At 58.8% G+C, this 23613-nt stretch overlaps 2 protein-coding genes across 9 annotated transcripts in view; one reads left to right on the forward strand and one right to left on the reverse strand.

Annotated features, from left to right (window-relative positions):
• ADCK5 (aarF domain containing kinase 5) overlaps positions 1 to 5145 on the forward strand; it is a 15099-nt gene extending 9954 nt beyond the window's left edge. For 2 of the 8 annotated variants that reach the window (XM_017511680.2, XM_037732432.1), the window contains 12 exons: positions 2689 to 2764; positions 2877 to 3072; positions 3147 to 3287; positions 3368 to 3481; positions 3574 to 3705; positions 3777 to 3860; positions 3939 to 4020; positions 4089 to 4167; positions 4269 to 4360; positions 4440 to 4692; positions 4769 to 4885; positions 4958 to 5131. In XM_017511680.2, coding sequence (XP_017367169.1) covers positions 2739 to 2764; positions 2877 to 3072; positions 3147 to 3287; positions 3368 to 3481; positions 3574 to 3705; positions 3777 to 3860; positions 3939 to 4020; positions 4089 to 4167; positions 4269 to 4360; positions 4440 to 4692; positions 4769 to 4885; positions 4958 to 5063 — 1422 coding nt within the window. In that variant the 5' untranslated portion in view covers positions 2689 to 2738 and the 3' untranslated portion in view covers positions 5064 to 5131. Of the gene's footprint in view, positions 1 to 2688; positions 2765 to 2871; positions 3073 to 3146; positions 3288 to 3367; positions 3482 to 3573; positions 3706 to 3776; positions 3861 to 3938; positions 4021 to 4088; positions 4168 to 4268; positions 4361 to 4439; positions 4693 to 4768; positions 4886 to 4957 lie in introns of all 8 variants that reach the window. The other 6 variants (XM_017511679.2, XM_017511673.2, XM_017511675.2 and 3 more) reach the window with 5 other exon arrangements.
• A 31-nt stretch (positions 5146 to 5176) lies between these two features.
• Positions 5177 to 23236, reverse strand: CPSF1 (cleavage and polyadenylation specific factor 1). The gene is made up of 38 exons (XM_017511663.2): positions 23130 to 23236; positions 22878 to 23035; positions 14282 to 14309; positions 14052 to 14185; positions 12775 to 12855; positions 12488 to 12639; positions 12257 to 12403; positions 11937 to 12076; positions 11750 to 11860; positions 11582 to 11675; positions 11390 to 11477; positions 11197 to 11319; positions 11060 to 11111; positions 10885 to 10982; positions 10739 to 10813; positions 10567 to 10647; positions 10388 to 10477; positions 10124 to 10234; positions 9909 to 10050; positions 9665 to 9843; positions 9455 to 9591; positions 9200 to 9374; positions 8920 to 9126; positions 8701 to 8790; positions 8465 to 8608; positions 8230 to 8382; positions 7351 to 7467; positions 7181 to 7271; positions 7013 to 7097; positions 6802 to 6943; positions 6561 to 6713; positions 6296 to 6472; positions 6149 to 6215; positions 6028 to 6075; positions 5799 to 5954; positions 5593 to 5722; positions 5384 to 5522; positions 5177 to 5311 (listed from the first exon to the last, which is right to left on the reverse strand). The coding sequence occupies exons 2-38, from the start codon at positions 23019 to 23021 to the stop codon at positions 5264 to 5266; spliced, it is 4329 nt and encodes a 1442-aa protein (XP_017367152.1). The 5' UTR covers positions 23022 to 23035; positions 23130 to 23236; the 3' UTR covers positions 5177 to 5263.
• Between the last annotated feature and the right edge of the window lie 377 nt (positions 23237 to 23613).

Here is a 23613-nt window from a genome sequence, read left to right on the forward strand (position 1 = left end):
TTTTTTTCTTTATGAAACGTAGTTTCGCTCTTGTTGCCCAGGCTGGAGTGCAATGACGTGATCTCGGCTCATCGCAACCTCTGCCTCCCGGGTTCAAGTGATTCTTCTGCCTCAGCCTCCCGAGTAGCTGGGATTATAGGCACCTGCCACCACGCCCAGCTAATTTTTTATTTTCGGTAGAGATGAGGTTTCTCCATGTTGGTCAGGCTGGTCTCAAACTCCTGACCTCAGGTGATCCGTCCGCCTCCACCTCCCAAGGTGCTGGGATTACAGGCATGAGCCACCGTGCCCAGACTTTTTTTTTTTTTTGAGATGGAGTCTCGCTCTGTCACCCAGGCTGGAGTGCAGTGGTGCAATCTCAGCTTACTGCAACTTCACCTCCTGGGTTCAAGCAATTCTCCCCCCTCAGCTTCCTGAGTAGCTGGGATTACAGGCGCCCACCACCATACCCTGCTAATGTTTGTGTTTTGAGTAAAGATGGGATTTCACCACGTTGGCCAAGCTGGTCTCAAATTCCTGACTTCAGGTGATCTGCCTGCCTTGGCCTCCAAAAGTGCTGGGATTACAGGCATGAGCCACTGCGCCTGGCCTTGTTTGTTTGTTTGTTTAAAGACACCAAGCCTCGCTGTGTTGCCCTGGCTGGAATGCAGTGCTGCTGTCTCAGCTCATGGCAACTGCAATCTCTGTCTCCCGAGTTCAAGCAATTCTTGTGCCTCAGCCTCTCCCGAGTAGCTGGGACTACGGGGGTGCACCACCACACCCGGCTAATTTTTGTGTATTTAGTAGAGACCTGGTTTCGCCATATTGGCTATAGGCTGGTCTCAAACTCCTGACCCTAAGTGATCCGATTACTTCAGCCTCCCAAAGTGCTGGGATTACGGGGGTGAGCCACTGCACCTGGCCTAACCATTTTTCATGTAACTTTTATTGACTGTGTCAAAACTGTTGCTTTATCTATAGACTCGGCTCTAGGTGATAGAAATCATTGTGTTGGCTCACATGCACAAAGGCGTTGATTACGGAACCCAGGGTGCTGCCAGGGTCTTGTGCTCGTGTGTGCAGGTAGGGGTGGGTGGGGCAGCTCACTGGGACAGGCAGGCTGGTTTGCAGAAGCGGCCGCCGGACTTGCCCTCTGCACAGGTCTTCTCAGGCAAACGCTGTGGGATGTCTGCTGGCAGCTCCATCACTCATTCCTGTATTCAGTGTTTTTGAGGTGTCAGCGCACTGCCAGCCACAGAAACGAGGTGGCTGGAGGCCCTGCCTTCCCTGTCACTGACCACAGAACACACGTCCTGTGCCTGCCGTGAGCAGTTAGACTTCTCCCGCACGCCTGGTGTCAACGAGGGTCTTGGGACCTAACGCTGATGCTCCCTGCTCAGAAGGCAGCCCTGCCCACTGAGTAGCCGTTTAGTCTCAGAGCACATTTAGAAACCCGGACCTTCAGCTCAACCAACATACTCCAGGTGCCCTTTATGGGGGCCCAGAGTGGGGCCTCAATGGGGGATCTTCTTAGAGTGATGGGGGTCACAGAGCCCACCTGGGCAGCCAGAACTGCGCATCAGGCACAACTGTAGGCCCTGTCCCTGGGCAGGCACTCGAGCCTCCCAGGACACCGGGACAGGCCTCTGGCCATGGCCAGCCTTCGAGAAGCCCTGACTGAGGAGGTCACTCTGGCCTCCGCCCTTCCCTGTGCTCCTGTGTGTGTTCTGCTTGCTGCTTGCTTGGCATCTCATTCTGGGGCTGCTCAGCTGGTCCCCAGAGCTCCCCAGGGGCCTTCTCCCTGAGATCCTCCTGACTGGGGCCAGGCCTGGGGACACCCCTCCACCCCAGCATTCCCATCCTCTTGTTCAAATCTTCCCCAGGAGCCCAGTACCTGCCCAAGAGAGCCAGGATGCCCTCCACTTCCTGCCTTAACTGGGGTCCCTTCCCTGCAGACCTTGCCGCCTCAGGCATTGGAGACTCGCTCTCCTGGTGTCCTCTTCCTAGTGGACCTTGGGCTGCAGGTGACCTTGACCTCCTGTGGCCTCTGCTCCCTCAGCCCAGCCCCCTTGCTGCCGCCATTTCCCTTCACAGACAGCCTTGGAACCCCGTCTCTCCAGGAGACCACCATCCACACTGCCCCACCGCATCTCTCCTGGGCACGAGGGTGGTGTGGACACAGGCTGCCCATTCTGCAGATCACTTTTGGATGGAGTCTCACTTTGTCGCCCAGGCTGGGGTGTGGTTGGTGCAATCTCGGCTCACTGCAGCCTCTGCCTCCTAAGGAGCTGGGGCCACAGGTGTGGCACCACCACGCCTGCCTAATTTCTTGTATTTTTGGTAGAGATGGGGTTTCACCGTGTTGCCCAGGCTGGTCTCGAACTCCTAAGCTCAGGCAGCCCTCGAAGCACAGCCTCCCAATGTGTTGGGATAAAAGGCAACAGCCACCGCACCTGGCCCTGTTCCACAGATCTTGAGCCGAGACTGACCTGCAGAGGCCATGTCCTGAAGCACCACGGGACACCCTGTGAGCTCAGCAGCCCGCTTGTGCTCCCACAGGCCTGCAGGGCTGTAGGCTGGACTCTGGCTTGGCCTCACCCTTGGGACATGAAGGGCTGGCTGGGGTCAGGCTAGACCATGGCAACAGAGGACCAACCGCTAGGGCTCCAAGCCTGCCCACCTGGAGACTGAGGCCACCTCTGCCCACAGGTCTCTGAAGGTGGGCCTGCAGATCTCCCTGGACTACTGGTGGTGCACCAATGTTGTCCTTCGAGGGGTGGAAGAGGTTTGTCCTGGTGCCCTGGGCACACGGTGGGGGGCACAAGGTGGTGGGTTGGACGGGACTGAGGAGGCAGCCACCTGCCCCGTGTATTCTCTGCATCCTGTGGTCAGAACAGCCCGGGCTACTTGGAGGTGATGTCTGCGTGTCACCAGCGGGCGGCTGATGCCCTGGTGGCAGGAGCCATCAGCAATGGGGGCCTCTACGTGAAGTTGGGCCAGGGGCTGTGCTCCTTTAACCACTTGCTGCCCCCTGAGTACATCCGGACCCTGCGCGTGCTGGAGGACAGAGCCCTCAAGCGGGGCTTCCAGGAGGTGAGTGCTGCACTCAGGCAGAGGAGGTGGGGTTCAGCAGTGGCCCAGGCTGCGCTTAGCACCTGTCCCGCCAGGTGGACGAGTTGTTTCTCGAGGACTTCCAGGCCCTGCCCCACGAGCTCTTCCAGGAGTTTGACTACCAGCCAATTGCTGCCGCCAGCCTGGCACAGGTGCACAGAGCCAAGCTGCATGATGGCACCAGCGTGGCTGTGAAGGTATGTGGGGGCCGCCTGGTTCAGCAGTGGGCTCGGGGCGCAGTGGGGCCACGTCATCAGCACGCCCTCGCCTGGCGCAGGTGCAGTACATCGACCTGCGGGACCGCTTTGACGGGGACATCCACACCCTGGAGCTCCTGCTGCAGCTCATTGAGGTCATGCACCCCAGCTTTGGCTTCAGCTGGGTCCTCCAGGTACCGCCCCACCCCCTCCCCTGCCGAGTCCTGCGGTGCTGGTAGGCAGAGTAGGCCCTCGGCCTTGACCTTAACCCCCATTTGGCCCATAGGACCTGAAAGGGACCCTGGCCCAGGAGCTGGACTTCGAGAATGAGGGCCGCAACGCGGAGCGCTGTGCACACGAGCTGGCACACTTCCCCTACGTCGTGGTGCCCCGCGTGCACTGGGACAAGTCCAGCAAGGTGGGCTGGGCCAGGCCCCTGGGGTGGGCACAGCACCAGGCCTGCTGAGCCCAGCCTCTTGCTCTCCCCAGCGCGTGCTCACCGCTGACTTCTACACCGGCTGCAAGGTCAACGATGTGGAGGCCATCAGGAGCCAGGGGCTGGCGGTGCACGACGTGCGTGTAGGGTGGGGGCTGGGGCGCGGGGCGGGCGGGTGCTGCCTGTGGCCACTGCAAGGCCTCTCCTCTCCCCAGATAGCAGAGAAGCTCATCAAAGCCTTTGCTGAGCAGATATTTTACACGGGCTTCATCCACTCGGACCCACACCCTGGCAACGGTAGGAAGTCCCCTGGGGGTGGGGGTCTCGGGGTGGGCGGGGTGCAACCTGAAAGGCTGTGTTCCTAGTTTTGGTGCGAAAAGGCCCCGACGGGAAGGCGGAGCTGGTGCTGCTGGACCACGGGCTTTACCAGTTCCTGGAGGAGAAGTGCGTGCGGGAGGGTGGGCGTGGGATTGGGCAAGCCTCTCCTGCCGCTAGGGGCTCACCCAGGGCTCACCTCTGGCGGATCTGGTCCCATCCGCCCCCAGGGACCGCGCAGCCCTGTGCCAGCTGTGGCGGGCCATCATCCTGCGGGACGACGCCGCCATGAAGCTGCACGCAGCTGCACTCGGGGTGCAAGGTGAGGGCGTGTAGGGATGGCCGGGCGCCACAGGAGGCTGGCCGCTTGGAGCCTGGCTCAGAGCCCCCTCCCTCCCCAGACTACCTGCTCTTCTCGGAGATGCTCATGCAGCGGCCTGTGCGCCTGGGGCAGCTGTGGGGCTCACACCTGCTGAGCCGCGAAGAGGCGGCCTACATGGTGGACATGGCTCGCGAGCGCTTTGAGGCCGTCATGGCGGTGCTCAAGGCGCTGCCGCGGCCCATGCTGCTGGTGCTGCGCAACATCAACACTGTGCGCGCCGTCAACGTGGCCCTCGGCACCCCGGTGGACCGCTACTTCCTCATGGCCAAGAGGTCAGTAGTTGTCTGTGCGGGTGTCTCTGGCCGGGCTGGTGTGGGGCGGACATGGGACTAACATAGGTGTGTGCAGGGCCGTCCGGGGCTGGAGCCGCCTGGCGGGCGCCGCGTACCAGGGTGTCTACAGCACCAGCCTCCTGCGCCATGCCAAGGTTGTCTGGGAGATGCTCAAGTTTGAAGTGGCCCTCAGGTGAGTGGCCCTGGGGCACGCAGGTGGCAGGGCCTGCTCCCCACCCACCTGTGACCTGACCCGCCCACACAGGCTGCAGACCTTGGCCATGCGGCTGACTGCCCTCCTGGCACGCGCTCTGGTCCACCTGCGGCTTGTGCCCCCAGCGGAGGAGCTCTACCAGTACCTGGAGACCTAGCGTGCTCGGCCCCACAACCATGCTCGGTTCAGCGGGGCCCTTTGTGGCGGGGCTTGAGGTGTGGGCACCCCGAGCCCCATAGGCACTTGCCGTGTAATGACCACGCACTCGTCTCACACAAAAATGTTTTTATTTGTCTTTTATACAAAAAAGGGGGCGGGAGGTAGTGCGGTGTGGTGGCGGCGGTGGCATCCGTGGGGCTAGAAGTGGGCGGTAACACGGTCTGTCTCCAGCAAGTCGTCCAGAATCTGCAAGGGATGGACGGGTGGGAGAGAGCGCACACTGGTGGGGGCACCCACAGGGGCGGGGAGCGCACTTACGATGTCAGGTGTGGTGCCAATCTTCTTGGCCAGCTCACTGCGCTCCATGGTGCTCAGGTACAGGTAGCGGTTGAGCAGCTCCCCGTCCAGAACGTTGCGCACGGCGTTCTGGAGTGTGCGGCGGTCCACGTGCAGCATCCTGGGGCGTGCAGGCACAGAGGTCAGGGCAGGCTGGGGTGGAGGGGGCGCTGCACAGGGGCGGGGCTCACCGGAAGGCACGGGGGTTGAGGCCTGCATGGTGTGGCAGCATGGTGGTCAGCGCGTTCTGCAGCATCAGCAGCCGCCGGTAGGTCTTCTCCTGCATGGGTAGCAGCAGCCCGATGCCGCCGTCCAGGGTGGCTGTGGGGGTTGCAGTGTGAGCCAGGCCAAATTTAGGGCTCCCCCCAACCCAGACACACCTGCCCCCCACACTCACCGAACCACGTGATGTGCTTATTCTCCCACACGACCGACTTTTTGCTGAGCCCTTCAGTGGCCCCCCGGCACGGGGTCCTCCAGAATGTGTTCACATGGGCACCCACGTGAAAATCTGCCCGGCGCAACAGGCGCATGCCCCCAAAACTCTCCTTGGCTAGACCAGAAGGGCTTTGGGTCACTGCCTGCCCAGCCACAGCCCAGGCAGAGGGGGTGGAGGAAGCACTCACCTTCGGGCAGGTACATGTACACCATGAGGTTGCGGTCCCGGTCAGACACTGGGGAGCAGAGGCCCAGGGTCAGCCCTGGCCACCCTCAGAGCCTCAGCCTCCCAGGGCCCTGCCCACATACCCAGAAAACCCAGCTGGGCATTGTCCACCATGAAGTCCACACTGTACACCTCCAGGGGCTTGGCATCCTGGGGACAGGAAGAGGGGGGCGTCAGAAGTGCCTTGGGCAGGTACCTACCCAGACACAGGCACCACGGCCACACGCTACCCGCGACACAAGGCTCAGCGTCTTGCTCTCCTCCTGGTAGCGCAGGAGCGAGATGCTCTTCATGACGTCCGCTGCCAGGATGAAGTTCTTGACGCTGATCATCTGGTGGATGTAAAGCTGTGTGTCGATGAAGGCCATGCCCGTCAGCTCGCTGGCCCGCAGGCTCCACAGGAAAATCTGGGGGTGGGGGTAGAGAGGGTGAGTGGGGGCAGGCGCCACGCCGGGTGGGGGTGAGCGGGGGGCACACGCCAAGTAGGACTGCCACCTTCTGGCCGATGGCCGACACCAGGTGGCCATTGCAGTGGCACAGGGCAGTCACGGGCCCCTTCTGCTCCTTCTCGTAAAGGACTTTGAACTTGTTCTTGGTCAAGGGCTGGCCGGGCTCAGGCACCACCTCAATCACGTCCATGATCAAGATCTGGAGGGCGTGGGGATGGCTGTGGGTTGGCTGTGCGGATGGAAGCAGGGCTGCCAGGGCCGTCTGCCCCCGCCCACCAGCCCCTTACCCGCCCTCGGCATGTGACTTCCTCGCCTTGCATGAGGCAGGTCCCAGCGGCCACGTAGCCTTTGAGGCCTGACACGGTCTCCTCACTGCGCAGCGACACCGTCTTCATGCAGGTCACGTGCTCCCACTCCTGCAGCTCGATCCTGCAGGGGCCGGGGGCGTCAGATGCTGCCCCAGAGGCCTTGGGGAGCCCCACCCAGGCCCAGCCTCACCTGGCGTTGGGAATTGCCTCCCAGCTGACCGGGGAGATGAGCTGGATGGAGAAGGCCTCCTGCTGGGGGTGGATGTACCGCTCATCTGTAGGGAGGAAGACTGGCGGTCACAGTGGGGCTTCCGCGAGATCAGGCTCACGATGGGAACGTGGTGTGGGTGTCACACACCTCTCTCAATGGTCTCAAATTCCTTCTCCTCGCCAGTCATGCGTGGGATACGGGTGCACGGCGTGTTGGTGCTGGTGGCCACAGCATACACCTGTAGGTTACTGGAGGTCACACGCCACTGGCCAGACGAGGCCCAGAAGGTCCCTGGTGGGGCGGGGCTGGGGACAGACCTTGGACTCCACGTGGTAGGCCACATAGTGGGCCGTGCAGCGCAGCGGGATCTTCCTGACAGGCCATGGGGCGTCGTAGGACAGGTAGGCAGGCAGGACACTGATCCTCAGCTCACCCTGGGGTGGGGGCACAGGGTCAGGGGAGCAGGGACAGGCAGGCCCAGGCTGCCAAGAGCCCCTGGGATGTTGCCCTCACAAGCAGGGGCGGGTGAGGGGCAGCTGTATCCAGGCGAGGTCCTGGAATGGGCTGCCACTCTGCCTCTGGGGCTCCCCTGCCTTCTGTTCCCAGGCTCAGCTGGGGTGAGGGATGCTGGCCACAGGTGATGGGGAAGCTAAGCAGATGAGGCTGCAGACAAAGGGCAGCCCACAGGCTGCCATGCTGGGGACTGAAAGTAGGCAGGAGTCAGGGCCGCCCTCTTCCACAGACAGTCCTGAGTCCTCAGGCATTTGGGAAGGACTCAACCACATCCCAGTCAAGGTCCCAAGTGACCTGGAGTGTTGTGGTGGCTCAGATGGGGAACCAAGATCAGAGAGCACGTGTGCCCTCCCAGAGTCACAGAGCAGCCAGGGAGCAGAACCAGCACCCAAGGCAGCTCTCCTGAGGAAGTACAGAGGCCAGGCCCTGTGAAGGCCTGCAGAGCCAGCAGAGCAGTGGGGGGGGGGAACCCAGGGTCTGCCGCTCCAACTCCCAACCACCCCTTTCCAGACCTTGGGATCACCAAGCTCCAGGCTCCACCTCCTCGGCCTCAACCCCGCCGCCCTCCGGACGCTCCTTCCTGGTCCTCAGGGCGGAGCCAACGGTCCCTCTCCTGTCCCCGCCCCTCCGCCCTGACCAGGGCAGCATCAGCCAGTGCTGCTGGGTACTGGGCTGGGCCCCACCTGTCTGTTGAAGTACAGGAAGCCACGGGGACAGTTGATGTTGTGGAACGGAGCAAAAGAGTCGACAGGGCCATCAATGCCCATGGGGTGCAGCCGCAGCGCCCCTCGGCCGGTCACCAGGAGCCAGTGAGGGGAGGGGCCGCAGATGAATACCTGGGGGCAGGCGCCATGAGGAGGCTGTGGATGAGGCCGCCTCTCCCTTCCACCACAGACCCCTGCGAAAGCGCTGGCCTACCCCTGAATAGCCGTAAATGTCCTCGAAGTAGCGGAAACGTGCCACGCGGCCCCGTGCCCCAGCCCCCTCCTCCGTGCTGCCACCTTCTGCTTTCTTCTTCGATGGCTTCGGCTTCTTCTCACGAAAGTTGATGTTGTGAGGGACCTGGGGGAGAACCATTCAGATCCTCCAGGGGCTGCTGGTCTGACACCCACCCCTTGTACCATACCCACCCCACGCCCCAGCAGTATAGGCACCTTCTTAAAGCGGACTTTCAGATTGCCCTGGCTGAGCTGAGAATCATGGGGGAAGGCCTCATAGATAAGCAGCTCCTGGTCCACATGCACCTGCAGGGATCAGGCAGACGTGTAGGGAAGGAGTGGGGCCCTGAGGGATAAAGGTGGGGCCCTGGGGAAGATGGGAGGGGCCATGGGAGGGGGCGGGGCTGTGAAGGGGAGGCCAGGCCATGTGCTCACCAGCAGGTAGGGCCTGCTCTGGCGGCTGCCCAGAGCAACCAGCAGCACCTCCTTGACCAGGGGCAGCTCCCCCTGGCGTGTGGCCTCCTCCCTGCGGGCTTCGCCCTGTGTGGTGGGCTGTCCAAAGGAACTGTCCACAAGGACCCGCTGCCCCACAGGGAAGTTCTTCACCAGGAACACCAGCCGCCAGTCAGGGAGCTGGTAGATCTGTGGGGTGGGCAGCAGTCAGTGGAGGCAGGTGGGTGGAGCTGGCTGGGCTGCAGGGCAGGGCACCACCTACCTCCATGGTGCCATTCTCCCGCACCAGCAGACACCAGTGGGTGGGCTCTGCCCGGAAGGGTGCAGGGTCCCGGTCAGCGGGGGGCTGGCTGCTTCTTCGGGCCTCCTCCTTGCTGGGGCTGAAGAGGGAGCCAGAATCCCCATACAGCATCTCCTCCTCATCATCCACTGTGGGGCTGGGGGCCGACAGAGGGTCACAGGCAGCCTGCCAGCCACAGGGACCAAGCCCCCACCTGCACCCCTGGCCCCAACGCACCTCGTCTCTGAGCCCAGACCCTCGGCCTCCGAGCCACTGCGGCCCCCCAGCTCGTCACGGGCCCCGCCCAGACGGCTCTCTGTGGTGAACATACCGCTGAGGTCTCGGTACAGGCACAGTGTGATCACCTTGGACTGCTGCGGGGAGAGGGGTGGGCTCAGTGGCGGGCAGGGGGCCAGGACGGGCGGGCACCAGGAATGGGGGGCCTACGTGGTGCAGCGGGGGCTTGTGCAGCGCCAGGCGGTGGTGGCGGCCGCCATAGGAGTCGCTCTTCAGCAGAAACATGGTGACGTGGCCCTCAGCGCTCATGATGACCACGTAGGGGTCGGCCACGGCACACTGCACGATGGGGGCGCCCAGGTCCACGGGGATGAAGTGCAGCTGATTCACTGTGGGCACAGGGCAGTCAGCATATGCCTCCCCAGGGCCCATCCCCCCATCCCCGCCCACCCACCTCCTTCCAGCAGGCGGATGCCCAGCGGTGACACTTGGACAATGTAGCGGTTGTCCCCAATGTTCCCGGCAAAGACTGTGGGGCCCTGCGTGGCGAAGCCGCTAGTGTCCAGCTCCATGATCTCCTGCCCCGTCTGCAGGATCTGCAGGTGACAGTGGTGAGGAAGGCCCCTCCCCAGGGGACCCCAGCCCCAGGTCCCAGGCCCTGCCCCTCACCATGGTGGAGTCTTCCCGGCTCAGAATCAGGAATCCGTGTCTGCGGCTGTCATCATCGGCTTCAGGGGGGCTGGTTTCCTGCTCTGTGCCCTCCCCCTTGGGATTCTCCTCCTGTCAGGGCCAAAGGGGAGCAGGCTGGAAGCCACAGTCCAGTGAGGGCAGCATGTCAGGGCACTAACTGGGCCCCCACCACCCTACGTGCATCCCGTGAGAAGGCAGTGCCGGTCCCATCCCAGGGCCTCCCTGCAGTGGCTTTGCACCTACCTCCTCCTTACGCACGGGGGCGATGACCGTCCACATGTCATAGCAGCCTGGAAGCTCAAAGGTTGTCACCACCTGGGGCCGGATGCTCTTCTAGAATGATGATGGGGTGAGGGTGTGATGAGGCTGTGAGCCCACCGAGGTCCCACCAGGAGGTGCCCGCCCTCTACCTGCCCACACACCTGCAGCACCGACAGAGCCCCGTTCTTGCCGTGGCCGGAACAAACCACAATCTCCAGGTCTGGCTCAGGGCTGTTCTGAAACTGCATGGGGACGCGGGGGTAACGACCAGCCCCCCACCAACATACATACTCATCCCAGCCCCTGCCTCCAGCTGACCCCAACCCTGCGTACCTCTTCAGAGAGAAAGGCAGGCTCGCCCATGGCAGCATTGGCACAGGGTCCGATGTTAAGGATGCTGTCACACACCTGCAGACAGTGACAGTCAGGGGGCCGATGGGGGGGCACTGGCTGGGAGGGGGCCCTGCTGCCTGTCTCACCTCAAAGGAGTAGGTGGCCAGCTGTGTGCCTGACTGGGCCTCGCTGCCATAGACTTCGATCTCGTCCACCTCGTCTTGTGGCACCGACTTGCCCCCAGCTGCACACAGAAAGCCCGCCTCAGCACAGCCCTGGGTCACTGGCCCCACTCCTGACTGGCCCTGGCCCGGTCCTCACCTGACCAGCCGGCCGTGGCGTCCACACGCTTCTTCTTTGAGGGAGGCTCTTCCTGTGAGGCAGGAAAGGGCACTGAGCAGCGTGCCACGGCAGCACCCACAGGAGGGGTGGTGGCATGATGGGCCTAGGAAACCCACCTTGTCGCCAGCCTCGCGGACGGCACTGGCCGGGGGCTCCTGCAGCTTCTCCGTGTACTTGAGGAGGAGGGAGTTGCCCAGGCGAGAACCCAGGAACAGGTACCCAGGCTCCATGGTGACCATCTGAGGGGGCACAGGTGGGTGAGGGCGGGCCCGGGCCCAGACCCAGACCCAACCCCAAGTCCCAACTCACGCTGGTGGTGAGGACACTGGCGGCCGCCTTGTCAAAGTGGAACGCCCGGACACTGCGCATGCCATCGGTGATGAGGGTCAGCACGTAGCTGGGGGCAGGGGGAGTTCTGAGTGGGCAATGTGCACCCTGGGGCAGTGAAAGGGGCCTGGGGACTGGAGAGGGGCAGAGTTCATGGGCAGGTGAGGGGCTCACATCTCGCCGCCCTTGAGGGAGATGACCATCTTGTCGTAGGAGATGAAGGTGGCCTGGGCACAGTCCAGGGTGATCCGCACACCCTCCTGGGTGCCTGTGGGATGGGTGGTCAGGACGACCAGGAAGGCCCAAGCTGTCCCTGGCCTCCCCCAGCCACCCCACACTCACGCAGCGGGAAAGCCGTGGTGCCTGTGGTGAGGCTGTTGAGAGCCACACCGTACGGGGGGACGCTCTGGTTCAGGTACAACAGCGAGTTGACGGCAAAGATTACCACCCCACCTGGAGGTGGACACAGGCTGGTGGGTAGGCTCGCTGCCCCTCCCTACACTCCCCTCCGCACCCCCAGGATTCTCACCGATGGGCTTGGGCACGGCCAGAGCCTGGGTGCAGTCAAAGGGCAGGCTGGTGAGGGACCAGATGACAGGGTGCACCTTCTGTGTGATGTTCAGCGAGATGGCCACGATGGAGCACGTGTCCTGCCGCACAGCTACACGCCTAGGGACGCCAGTAGGTCAGCCGCAGGCCTTGCCTCCCTGCAAAGACCCAGGCCCAGCTCCACCCACATCCTGTCATCCTCACCCCACGCCCCATAAACCCCACCCATGTCCCATGAGCCCAGTTCCAAAGCAGAGGCCGGGGGTCCACAGCGTAGAGGGGCCTCCTTCGGGGGCTCACCCGGGCCAGGTCTGGTTGGGCTCGAACAGGATGAGCAGAGTGGGCTCGTAGTAGCCGTGCAGGAACTGCAGGTCGATGATGTTGAGCAGCTTTTCATCTAGGGCCCGCACGTCGATGATGTAGCTGGGCAGGAAGCTGGACCTCTGCCTGGGGTGCAGGAGATGAGGGGAGCTCGGGCTCAGGTGCCCCCTCCTCCCCGCAGCACCACCGCCTGCCCCAGCTGGCACTTACCCCTCCCCCACGAGCCCCTCGTGCTCCTCGGCCAGGCTCTCCCTGCGGAAGGGCAAGACCACCAGCCTTGTGCCATAGACAAGCATGGCTGCGCAGCGCCCGTCGGGGTCCACCCGCACTCGTGGTGTGTGTACGTTCTGCACAAACCCATCCTGGGGGCAGAAGGGGCATCAGCCAGGCCCAGCAGAGGAGACCCCAAGGGAAGCACTTGGGGCAACAGAACTCGGCTGCAGGGGGAGGGTGGGCAGCTGGGCTGGGGCCTGGGTGGGGGCGTGAGTGTGGCCTACCCGAAGCTCAGGCTCCTCAAAGTAGTGCAGCGACAGGGTCTTCAGGTCGTGGGTGCCCGGGTCGTACTCTACCACCGACAGCTGGGATCAGAGGGTACAGCCGTGGCTCTCCACTGCATGTCCTGACAGTGTCACCCCGGCAACCAAATGGCTGTGCCCAGGCCCACCCCGCCAGTCCCCAGCACCCACTCCCATGCCTTGGCCAGGCTCCCCTATGGGTAACCCCCCATCTGGGCACCGAAGAAGGAGAGCTACGCAGATCCCCGGCACTTCTTAGTGCCTGAAGAATGTCTTAGTTTATAGTATTACTCAGTTATTTCCCTTATATAATCCTTTACATATAATCATGTATTAGTTTACACTCGGAAAAATTAGTGCCCGAAAAACACCTTACTACTCAGCCGTTTCCCTATATAGATCTTATAGTCGGAGAAATATAGAGCAGACACAGTGCAGAGCATGATTTAAGGGAAAAAGTTATACCAGGACAAGAATCTGTGGCCCAAATGGTAGTGCCTCTGCCTGCTAGGGCAGGCGTTACACAGCAGGCTGGCCCAGGCAGCAGCGTTCAGTATCATAAAGATACCAGCTGTATGGCAGGCTTAGAGCAAGAGCCACTCCTCCTGAAAAGGAGTTGCAGTACCCTGCGTCCAGTTTTTATGGAAGCTGGCCTCGGGTTGACAAGCCCTCAAACATCCGAGGGCTTAAACCCCTCCGGTGTAATCATGCCTCGGTGGCTGTATACCCTGCCAACCCTGCTGCTATGTACTGGCTCAAAGCATCCTCCTATGGAAATCACTGGAAGCTGCCAGCAGGTGGCTGCAGACCTTGTCAGCTCTGTTGCTACTGTGCTGACTCAAAGCTTCCTCCTATAGAACTCCTTAGAAGTAGCATGCCCCTAGATAAGAGATGTTGCACACTGCACCCCCTTCACTGCGCACGGCCCGCCTCCTTGCCTTGGTGACCTAATGGGGGTGGACCCATCGCCTGTCACTCCCGTGAATGTCTTCACCCTATCACTATCCTTAAAGATGACCTCACTCACTACCCTGCCCCCTAACCTACATTCAATCAATACAGACGCTCCCGGACGTTCTGGGCCTCACCTGCCTCCACGTCAGTGGCGCTGCAGGCCCCCAAGCCCAGCTGCACTTTTTTTGTGCTTCTATGTCTTGTCTCTTTACTTCTCGGAGCCAGTGCCTCGGGACAGTGATAGGGGACACCCCACGACCCTAGCAGGGCTGGACCCTACACTTCCCGCCAAGCCAACCACTCACCTTGGCATCCTTGAAGCTCAGGAGCAGGGCATCCCGCTTGGCTCCCGCCAGCTGCACGCTGGCCATGGACATGACGTTGCCGAAGAAGGAGAAGGAGGCGGCAAGTTCGAGCTTCTCCCGGTGGGCCTTCCCCTCTAGGGAGAGGCCAGGGCTCAGGGCTCAGGGCTCAGGGCCCAAGGCCCAGCCACTCCTGGCACCCCTACAGCCCATGGCCGCCCCACCATACTCACCTGTGCTCCTGTCATTCTTGGTCAGAGCCTGGAGGAGGGAGGAAGAGAGGGCAGTAAGGGGCCACACCTGGTGGCTTACCTCATCCAGGGAACAAGACCACCAAGGCTGGCCCCTGCCACCTGGGAGCTCTGCCCAAACCCTCTCCGCCATAGGGAGGGAGCAGGCCAGGGGCTTCTGCAGACAGCTGTGCACACCTGCTCCCCACCCCCCTTACACTCTCACACCCACGGCTGGCCCTGGCACAGGCCCCTCCCCAGAAATCCCCCACCTCATGGCTCCCTAGCAGCCAGGCCCGTGCGGCAAGCGCTTGGGGTCAGAGTGCACTCTTTGCACACTGCCAAACCTGCCTGGTGGCACACCCACAGCTACTTGGTACCTGTGCCTGTTAGAGAGAGGAAGCCCTGAGCTATCCCGATGCCCCAGGCTACCCCAGGCTGCAGCTCCACCTCCTCCCTTTCCACTACCTTGCCATGATGATAAGAGACTGTTCTTTGCTACTAAGTAGCTAAAGTAACTAGCATCTTTATATGCCCCTTTCTCAAGGCAAGGAAAAGGTGGTTTTGTTTTTGTTTTTTTTTTGAGACAGGTCTCACTCTGTCCCCAGGTTGGAGTACAGTGGCACGATCTTGGCTCACTGCAACCTCTGCCTCCCAGGTTCAAGTGATTCTTCTGCCTCAGCTTCCCTAGAGTAGCTGGGATTACAGGCACACGCCATCACATCTGGCTAATTTTTGTATTTTTAGTAGAGATGGGGTTTCACCATGTTGGCCAGGCTGGTCTCCTGACCTCACGTGAGTCACCCACCTTAGCCTCTCAAAGTGCTGGAATGACAGGTGTGAACCACCACACCAGGCCTTTTTTTGTTTTTTTGGGATAGGGACTCACTGTCTCCCAGGCTAGAGTACACAGTAGCAATCATGGCTCACTGCAGCCTCGACCTCTTAGGCTCAGGTGATCCTCCCACCTCAGCCTCCCAAGTAGCTGGGCCCACACATGTGAGTGAGACTTATTTATTTGTTTGTTTAATTATTTTTGAGATGGAGTCTCACTCTGTTGCCCAGGCTGGAGTGCAGTGGTGTGATCTCAGCTCAGTGCAACCTCTGCCTCCTGAGTTCAAGCAATTCCACCTCAGCCTCAGCCTCCCAAGCAGGTGGGATTACAGGCATGCGCCACCATGACCAATTTTTTTATGTTTAGTAGAGAAGGGGTTTGCCATGTTGGCCAGGCAGGTCTCCAACCCCTGACCTCAGGTGATCCGCCCACCTTGGCTTCCCAAGGTGCTATGATTACAGGCATGAGCCATCATGCCCAGCTCAAGCTTCCTTAAATAAAGGGTATCTACAAAAAGTCTACAGCAATGTGGCACTGGGAGTGAAACACTGAAAGTCTTCTCTCTTCGTCCAAGGAGGCCTGATCCCTCCCTGACAAGTGTAAGGTCAATATGCAGAGATCAACTGCACTTCTGCATACATGTAAGAAGAAGGGTAACCACTCAGAAGAATTTCAAGAAAAACATAGGCCAGGCATGGTGGCTCACGCCTATAATCCTGGCACTTTGGGAGGCCGAGGCGGGCGGGATCACCTGAGGTCGGGAGTTTGAGACTAGACTGACCAACATGGAGAAACCTGTCTCTACTAAAAATACAAAAATGGGCTGGGCATGGTGGTGTGCATCTGTAATCCCAGCTACTTGGGAGGCTAAGGCAGGCTTGAACCTGGGAGGCAGAGGCTGCAGTGAGCCAAGATCATGCCACTACATCCCAACTTGGGCAACAACAGCAAAACTCCAACTTAAAAAAAAAATAGAAAAGAAAAATGTGCACATAGTCAAATGGTCTAATGTCTAATTGGCATCTTGGGAGAAAGGGGACAGAATCAATAGCTAAAGAAATAGTGACCAAGGCCAGGCGCCATGGCTCATATCTGTAATCCCAGCACTTTGGGAGGCCAAATTGGGTGGATCAACTGAGGTCAGGAGTTCAAGACCAGCCTGACCAATATGGTGAAACCTCATCTCTACTAAAAATACAAAAATTAGCTGGGTGTGGTGGCATGCGCCTGTAGTCCCAGCTACTCGGGAGGCTGAGACAGGAGAATCGCTTGAACCCAGGTGGCGGAGGTTGCAGTGAGCCGAGATCACACCACTGTACTCCAGCCTGGGCAACAGAGAAAGAAGAGTGACCAAAACTTTTCCAAAAAGGATGAAAAGCATCAATCTACAGTCTCAAAAGTCAGTAAACCTGAAGAAAAATAAATGCAAAGAAAACCACACTCAGGCTGGACGTGTGACTCACGCCTGTAATCCCAGCACTTTGGGAGGCTGAGGTGGGCGGATCACTGAGGTCAGGAGTTCAAGACCAGCCTGACTAACTTGGCAAAACCTCGTCTCTACTAAACATACAAAAATTAGCTGGGCGTGGAGGCGGACGCCTGTAATCCCAGCTACTCTGGAGGCTGAGTCAGTAGAACGGCTTGAACTTGGGTGTCGGACGCTGAAGTGAGCTGAGATCACTCCACTGCACTCCAACCTGGGCGAAAGAGCAAGACTCTGTCTCAAAAAAAAAAATTAGTTTCAATAAAAGGATATTTACAGGGTTTCAAAATAAGTCTGTACAATGAACTTTTTAGTTACAAAAGGAAAAAATAACCTCACGGTGGGGGAATCCAGCCCAACACTACCCAACTACACACTAAAGCACCAGCACCCGGTCATGAGGCAAAAGCCTCCAGCTGCCTCCTGAAAGCTGAGGGGGATGCTGTGTGCCTCTGCTGTGGTGTTCCAGCCAATACAAACTTCTCATCTAAAAACCTGGGAATATCTTGGCCGGGGAAGGTGGCTAACACCTGTAATCCCAGCACTTTGGGAGGCTGAGGTGGGCGGATCACTGAGGTCAAGAGTTCAAGACCAGCCTGACCAACATGGTGAAATTTCATCTCTACTAAAAAAACAAAAAATTAGCTGGGCATGGTGGTGCACACCTGTAATCCTAGCTGGGGCAGGAGAATGGCTTGAACCCCAGAGATGGAGGTTGAAGTGAGAAGAGATCATGCCACCACACTCCAGCCTGGGCAAAAGAGTGAGACCCCATCTCAAAAAACTAAAATAAAAAATAAACACCTGGCCGGGTGGCTCACACCTATAATCCCAGCGCTTTGGGAGACTGAGGCGAGTGGATCACTTCAGGTCAGGAGTTCGAGACCAGCCTGACCAACATGGAAAAAGCCTGTCTCTACTAAAAATACAAAATTAGCTGTGCATGGTGGCAGGCATCTGTAATCCCATCTACTCAGGAGGCTGAGGCAGGAGAATCGCTTGAACCTGGTAGGTGGAAGCTGCAGTGAGCAGAGATGGTGCCTTTGCACTCCAGCCTAGGCAACAAGAGCGAAACTCTGTCTTAAAAAAAATAAATACATAAAAGGCTGGGCGTGGTGGCTCGTGCCTGTAATCCTAGCACTTTGGAAGGCCGAGGTGGGCAGATCACCTGAGGTCAGAAGTTCAAGACCAGCCTGGCCAACACAGTGAAACTAGTCTCTACTAAATTACAAAAATTAGCTGGGCATGATGGCGGGCACCTGTAATCTCAGCTACTCAGGAGGCTGAGATGGGACAATCGCTTGAACCTGGGAGACAGTGGTTGCAGTGGGCTGAGATCGCGTCACCGCACTCCAGCCTGGGCGGCTGAGCGAGACGCCATATGAAATAAATAAAGAAAATTAAAAAAAAATAAACACCTGGAAATATCTGACAATCTCACCCTACCAGTAAGACTCACCCTACCGACACCCTACCAGTGACCACTCTGTAGCCTTCAAACAAGAGTGTCATTAAAGACAAAAACTGAGCACCTGTTTTAGGTTAAACAGCTGTGACATCGATGCCATGCTCAGCCAAGGATGTTGTTGGGACAATGGCCAGCTCTGACTAAGGCCTGGAGTCGCACTGGTGTTGACATCCTGATTTAGAATACTACTCTGTGGTTCTGGAAGACATTGTCCTCACTGTCAGAAAGCACAAAATCCATCTGGGACGTAAGGGGCATCCTGTCTGCAATTTACTCTCCAGGTTCAGAAAAAAAAGAGGAAGCAGGAATGGCAGAATGTCCACATCTGGGACGCTGGGTGAAGGTACGCAGGAAATCTGTGCACTCCTCTTGCAACCCTTATAACAACGCAGCGTGGCTGAGCGCAGTGGCTCACACCTGTAATCCCAGCACTTTGGGAGGCCGAGGTGGGCCTAAGGTCAGGAATTCTAGACCCGCCTGACCAACATGGTCAAACTCCATCTCTACTAAAAATACAAAAATTAGCCGGTGTGGTGACATGTGCCTGTAATCCCAGCTACTCAGGAGGCTGAGGTGGCAGAATCGCTTGAACCCAGGAGGCAGAGGCTGCAGTGAGCCAAGACTGTGCCACTGTACTCCAGCCTGGGCAACAAGAGCAAAACTCTCACAAAAAAAAAACAAAAAGCGGGGGGGAAACATATTAATTTCAACAAAGTCCTGTATATTTTCTTCCTGGTAAAGGAGCCTTGTATGCTGCCCAAGGCCACATGTCCACCCTCTTCCTGTCCATGTCTTCCCCTCCCTCTCTCTGCAAAGCAGCAGCCCCTTAAAATCTTGAGGGGCAACTGGCCTTGCTTCTTGCCTCCCTGAGACTGAGGTACCAGCAGACACTCCCACCCTCCTCACTGCTCCCATGTTCTGTGCCTTCCTTTCTGTGGCCGTGGGTGAGCCTGAACTAGATTCTCTGGGACAGGTTCAACACAGCTGCACGAGACCAGGCGCAGTGGCTCATGCCTATAATCCGAGAGCTTTGGGAGGCTGAGGCATGTGAATCACCTGAGGTCAGGACTAGCCTGAGCAACATGGTGAAATCCTGTCTCTAATAAAAATTAGCCGGGCATGGTGGTGTGCACCTGTAGTCCCAGCTACTCAGGAGGCTGAGGCAGGAGAATCCTCTGAACCTGGGAGGTAGAGGTTGCAGTGAGCTGAGATCGTGCCACTACACTCCAGCCTCAGCAACAGACCGAGATTCTGTCTCAAAAAAAAAAAAAAAAAAAAGACAGCTGCATGAAAGATGGCTGTCTCCCTCCCTCTCCAGGTGAATCTGGGCTGGAGGCTGCCTGAAGGACAGGCTGTGTTGGCAGGGATGGTGCCCTCCTGGTCTAGCCCTTCAAGTGACTGGCAGCTTCTGCCTTATCCATCTGGGGCTCTGAGCTCCTATAAGAAACTCAACTATACCAACACAGCCATGCTGCCAGGAAAACCAAGCTAGCCATGTTGGGGGACTGGGCAGACTGGAGGGACGGGGTGGGGGTAGGGGAAGACACATGTAGCCTGTCCCTAGCTCTTGAAGTCATCCCAGTCAAGGCTCAGCCCAGCCCTGCTGGAGCAGAGCCAAGGGCTCCCCACACTAGCCCAGGAGTTTGAGGCCAGGCTGGGCAACATAGCAAGACCCCATTTCTTAAAAACAAAAAACAAAACAAAATAAGAAAACCTCTTTTCCTGCCATTTATGGTTCCATTTCTTGCTTCAATGTGCACAAATCTCCTCTAGAGTTGCCTGTGTTCACTGTTCCTGACTCTGTTCCTCTGCTGGGCTCTTATCCCTGCTCCAGTCAGACCACACCCCCTCCTGCCACCAGACTGCTGTCAGCATCACCAGGCATCACCTGAGGCTCAGCAGCGTGGGGGCCGGCATTGAGTCCCTGCCAGCCAACTTCCCTGGGCCTCCAGGGCACTGTCCAGCTTCCCCCTGCCTTCCAGGCATGCCACCTCCAGCTCTTTCATGGCCTCTCATATCCCCAATCTCTCAATGTTGGGGTACCCCAAGACCCTGTCCTTGGCTATATTCTGGGTGATCTCAACCAGTTTCCAAGGGCAGATACCACACACAAGCTGAAGACTCCAACTTTACCTCCACATCAGACCTCAGTCCTCAACTCCAGGCTCTTGCACACCCCTCCTGCTCTGCACTGCTGCCTGATGTGGAATGAGCACCTCAGCCGACCTACAGTGGCCAGCGTCCGAGGCAGACCCACGCCCTCTGCAGTGAATGCTGGGAGGTGTTGCACCCTCTGCAACCCCTACCAGGGTTGGTAGATATGACCAGTAGAATGTGACAGAAATTTAACAGTGTGTTACTACCACTTTTTATTTTTATTTTTTGAGACGGAGTTTCGCTCTTGTTACCCAGGCTGGAGTGCAATGGTGCGATCTCGGCTCACCGCAACCTCTGTCTCCTGGGTTCAAGCAATTCTCCTGCCTCAGCCTCCTGAGTAGCTGGGACTACAGGCGTGCGCCACCATGCCCAGCTAATTTTTGTATTTTTAGTAGAGACGGGGTTTCACCATGTTGACCAGGATGGTCTCGATCTCTTGACCTCGTGATCCACCCACCTCGGCCTCCCAAAGTGCTGGGATTACAGGTGTGAGCCACCGCGCCCGGCCTCTTTTTTTCTTTTTTTGAGATGGAGTTTCACTCTTTTGCCCAGGCTAGAATGAAGTGGCACAATCTCAGCTCACTGCAGCCTCTGCACCCCCGGGTTCAAGTGATTCTCCTGCCTCATCCTCCCAAGTAGCTGGAATTACAGGCACCCACCACCAAGCCCAGCTAATTTCTGTATTTTTAGTAGAGACTGGGTTTTGCCATGTTGGTCAGGCTGGTCTCAAACGCCTGACCTGAGGTGAACCACCCACCTCGGCTTCCCAAAGTACTAAGACTACAGCCTGGCCCTTTTTTTTTTTTTTTTTTTTTTTTTTTTGGAGATGGGGTCTCACTTTGTTGTCCAGGCTAAACTATAGTGGTGCAATCATAACTCACTGCAGCCTTGACCTCCTGGGCTTGGGCGATCCTCCCACCCCAGCCTCCCGTGTAGCTAGGACTACACATGGGCCACTATGCCCAGCTAATTTTTATATTTGGGCCAGGCACAGTGGTGCACTCCTGTAATCCCAGCACCTTGGAAGGCCAAGGTGAGTGGACTGCCTCAGTTCGAGTTTGAGACCAGCCTGGCCAGTGTGGCAAAACCCCATCTCTATTAAAAAAAAAAAAAAAAAAAAAAAAATTAGGCATGGTGTCACACACCTGTAATCCCAGCTACTGGGTGGAGGCTTTAGGGGGCTGAGGCACGAGAAATGCCTGAACCCATGAGGCGGAGGTTCAAGTGAGCCTGAGATTGCATTCCAGCCTGAGTGACAGAGCAAGTCACTGCCTCACCAGAAAAAAAAAAATTATTTGTAAATATGGGGTCTTGCTATGTTGCCCAGGCTAGTCCTAACTCCTGGCCTCAAGCAATCATCCCAACTCAGCCTCCCAAAGAGTGGGACTATAGGTGTGAGCCAATGCAGCCTGCCTGTCACTTCTGAGCTTAGGCTGCAGAGCATACAGTGGCTTCAGTCTTGATGGGTTTTGGGTGGGCCTCTGTCATTGTGAGGGAGGCTGCCATGCTGTGAGCTGCCCCAGGAAGGGGCTCATGTGGTGAGAAACTGCAGCCTCCTGCCAATAGTGTGTTCGAAGCAGACACTCCAGCCCTCGTCAAGCCTTCAAAGAACAGGAGCCCTGACCAGCAAACATGTGCATATGCTGGGGTAGGTGACTAGGAGGGTTGGCCTTTGGCCTGTGCCTCTGACCCATCTACCTGCTGGGTCAGCCCCTACTCCAGCCCTCTTGCGGCTCCTCCCTGCTTTGTGGGAGGAGGCATGATCGTCCTGATCATGGCCTGCCACCCTCTATCCCCACCACCACATCCACTCTACCCGACGGTCACACTGTGCATGGCCTCTCCACCCTCTACTGCCTGGGGCCTGTGCACAAGCTGTTTCTTCTGCCTGGAACACCCTCCTCTTCTCCCCATCCCTGGGCCTGGGTAAGAATTACTCCTTCTTCAATAACTTTGTAGAAACTGCCTCTTGCAAGTAGCCTTCCTGGGCCAGCTTTCAACCCTCTGGCAACCAAAACACCACTGTACTTCCCAAACCTTGAGGAGTTTGCTCACTTTACTGAGACTCCTGTCAACAGTCTGTCTCCACCCTAGATCCGGCCTCGTTCCTTGTGCTAGGAACGTTCTTCCCCCGACAAAGTCCCGCTCCGCCTCAGACAGGTTCTCCTTTTTTATTTTTATTTATTTATCTTTTTTTTTTGAGACGGAGTCTTGCTCTGTCGCCAGGCTGGAGTACAGTGGCGCAATCTCGGCTCACTGCAACCTCCGCCTCCTGGGTTCAAGCGATCCTTCCGCCTCAGCCTCCCGAGTAGCTGGGACTACAGGCGCGTGCCACCACACCCGACTGATTTTTGTATTTTTAGTAGAGATGGGGTTTCACCATGGCGAGAATGGTCTCGATCTCTTGACCTCGTGATCCGCCCGCCTCGGCCTCCCAAAGTGCTGGGATTACAGGCGTGAGCCACTGCGCCCGGCCCAGACAGGTTCTTCTGATCCGGCGATAGGAAACACACTGCCTCCTGCGTTCGCTCCCCGGGACAGGGAGCCTTAAGCACATGGCTGAACGCGTCTGGGGCTTGGCTCTTCCCTCTGCAACCGGGGGCGGCGAGAGCACCCGCGCCGCGGGGAGCGGGGCGGGCTCCGGGGCCCGGCCTACCTCGGCGTCGCGGTTCAGGCGGTACACGTAGAGCTGCGAGGTCCCGGCCACCACGAGGTTGCGCTCGCTGTTGTTGAAGAAGTTGCAGTACATGGAGAACTCCAGGCCGGTGGGCGGATGCGCCTGTTTGTACACCGCGTACATGGCGCCAACGCCGGCTGCTCAAGGCCGGGAGAGGACGGGTGAGCGGGGTCGCCCGCGCAGGACGCCCGGCCTCGCGCCGCCGCCTCGGCCGCCCGCCCGGCTTCCCACCCGGCAGTTGGAGCCGACTCGAGGGGAATCGGGACGGCGGCGAACTGGGCCCGGCTGGGCCCGGAAGCTCGGCGCGGAGGTTCCGGGCTTCTGCGCCTGCGCAGCGCCGTCGCCTGGCCGTGGCTGCCGGGGCGACAGCGGCCCCTGGTGGCCCGGGGGGCCGCCCCGGGGTCCGAAAGAGGGGTGCGGCGCCTCGCTAGCGTTGGGGCCCCGCGAAAGGTTCCCAGAGAGGCCGCACGCCCCCTCTGCCCAGTGTCCCCGCGCTGAGCGACCCCCGCCGCCAACACTCGCGCGGACAACGCAGGACCCCACGAGTCCGGCGCTGTACGCCCGCCTTGCTCACCGCTGCCTCCCCAGGGCGAGCCCAGCGCCAGCTTCCAGGACCTTGCATCCCGGACCAGGCACGGACCTAGGACTTAGAAACGGAATCATGAGGCCGGGCGCGGTGGCTCACGCCTGTAATCCCAGCACTTTGGTAGGCCGA

Source organism: Cebus imitator, unplaced genomic scaffold, assembly GCF_001604975.1.
Source record: "Cebus imitator isolate Cc_AM_T3 unplaced genomic scaffold, Cebus_imitator-1.0 Scaffold449, whole genome shotgun sequence".
NCBI classification, from domain to species: domain Eukaryota; kingdom Metazoa; phylum Chordata; class Mammalia; order Primates; family Cebidae; genus Cebus; species Cebus imitator.

Bases quoted from the DNA above. Each gene is read 5' to 3' on its own strand.
- CPSF1 (XM_017511663.2), bottom strand. From the start codon at position 23,021: ATGTACGCGGTGTACAAACAGGCGCATCCGCCCACCGGCCTGGAGTTC. The intron at 5,723-5,798 runs GTGAGTGTGGGG...CAACCCCCACAG, and splicing joins TAAGCACATCACGTGGTTCG to CCACCCTGGACGGCGGCATC. The intron at 5,523-5,592 runs GTGAGCCCCGCC...TGCACGCCCCAG, and splicing joins CTCAACCCCCGTGCCTTCCG to GATGCTGCACGTGGACCGCC.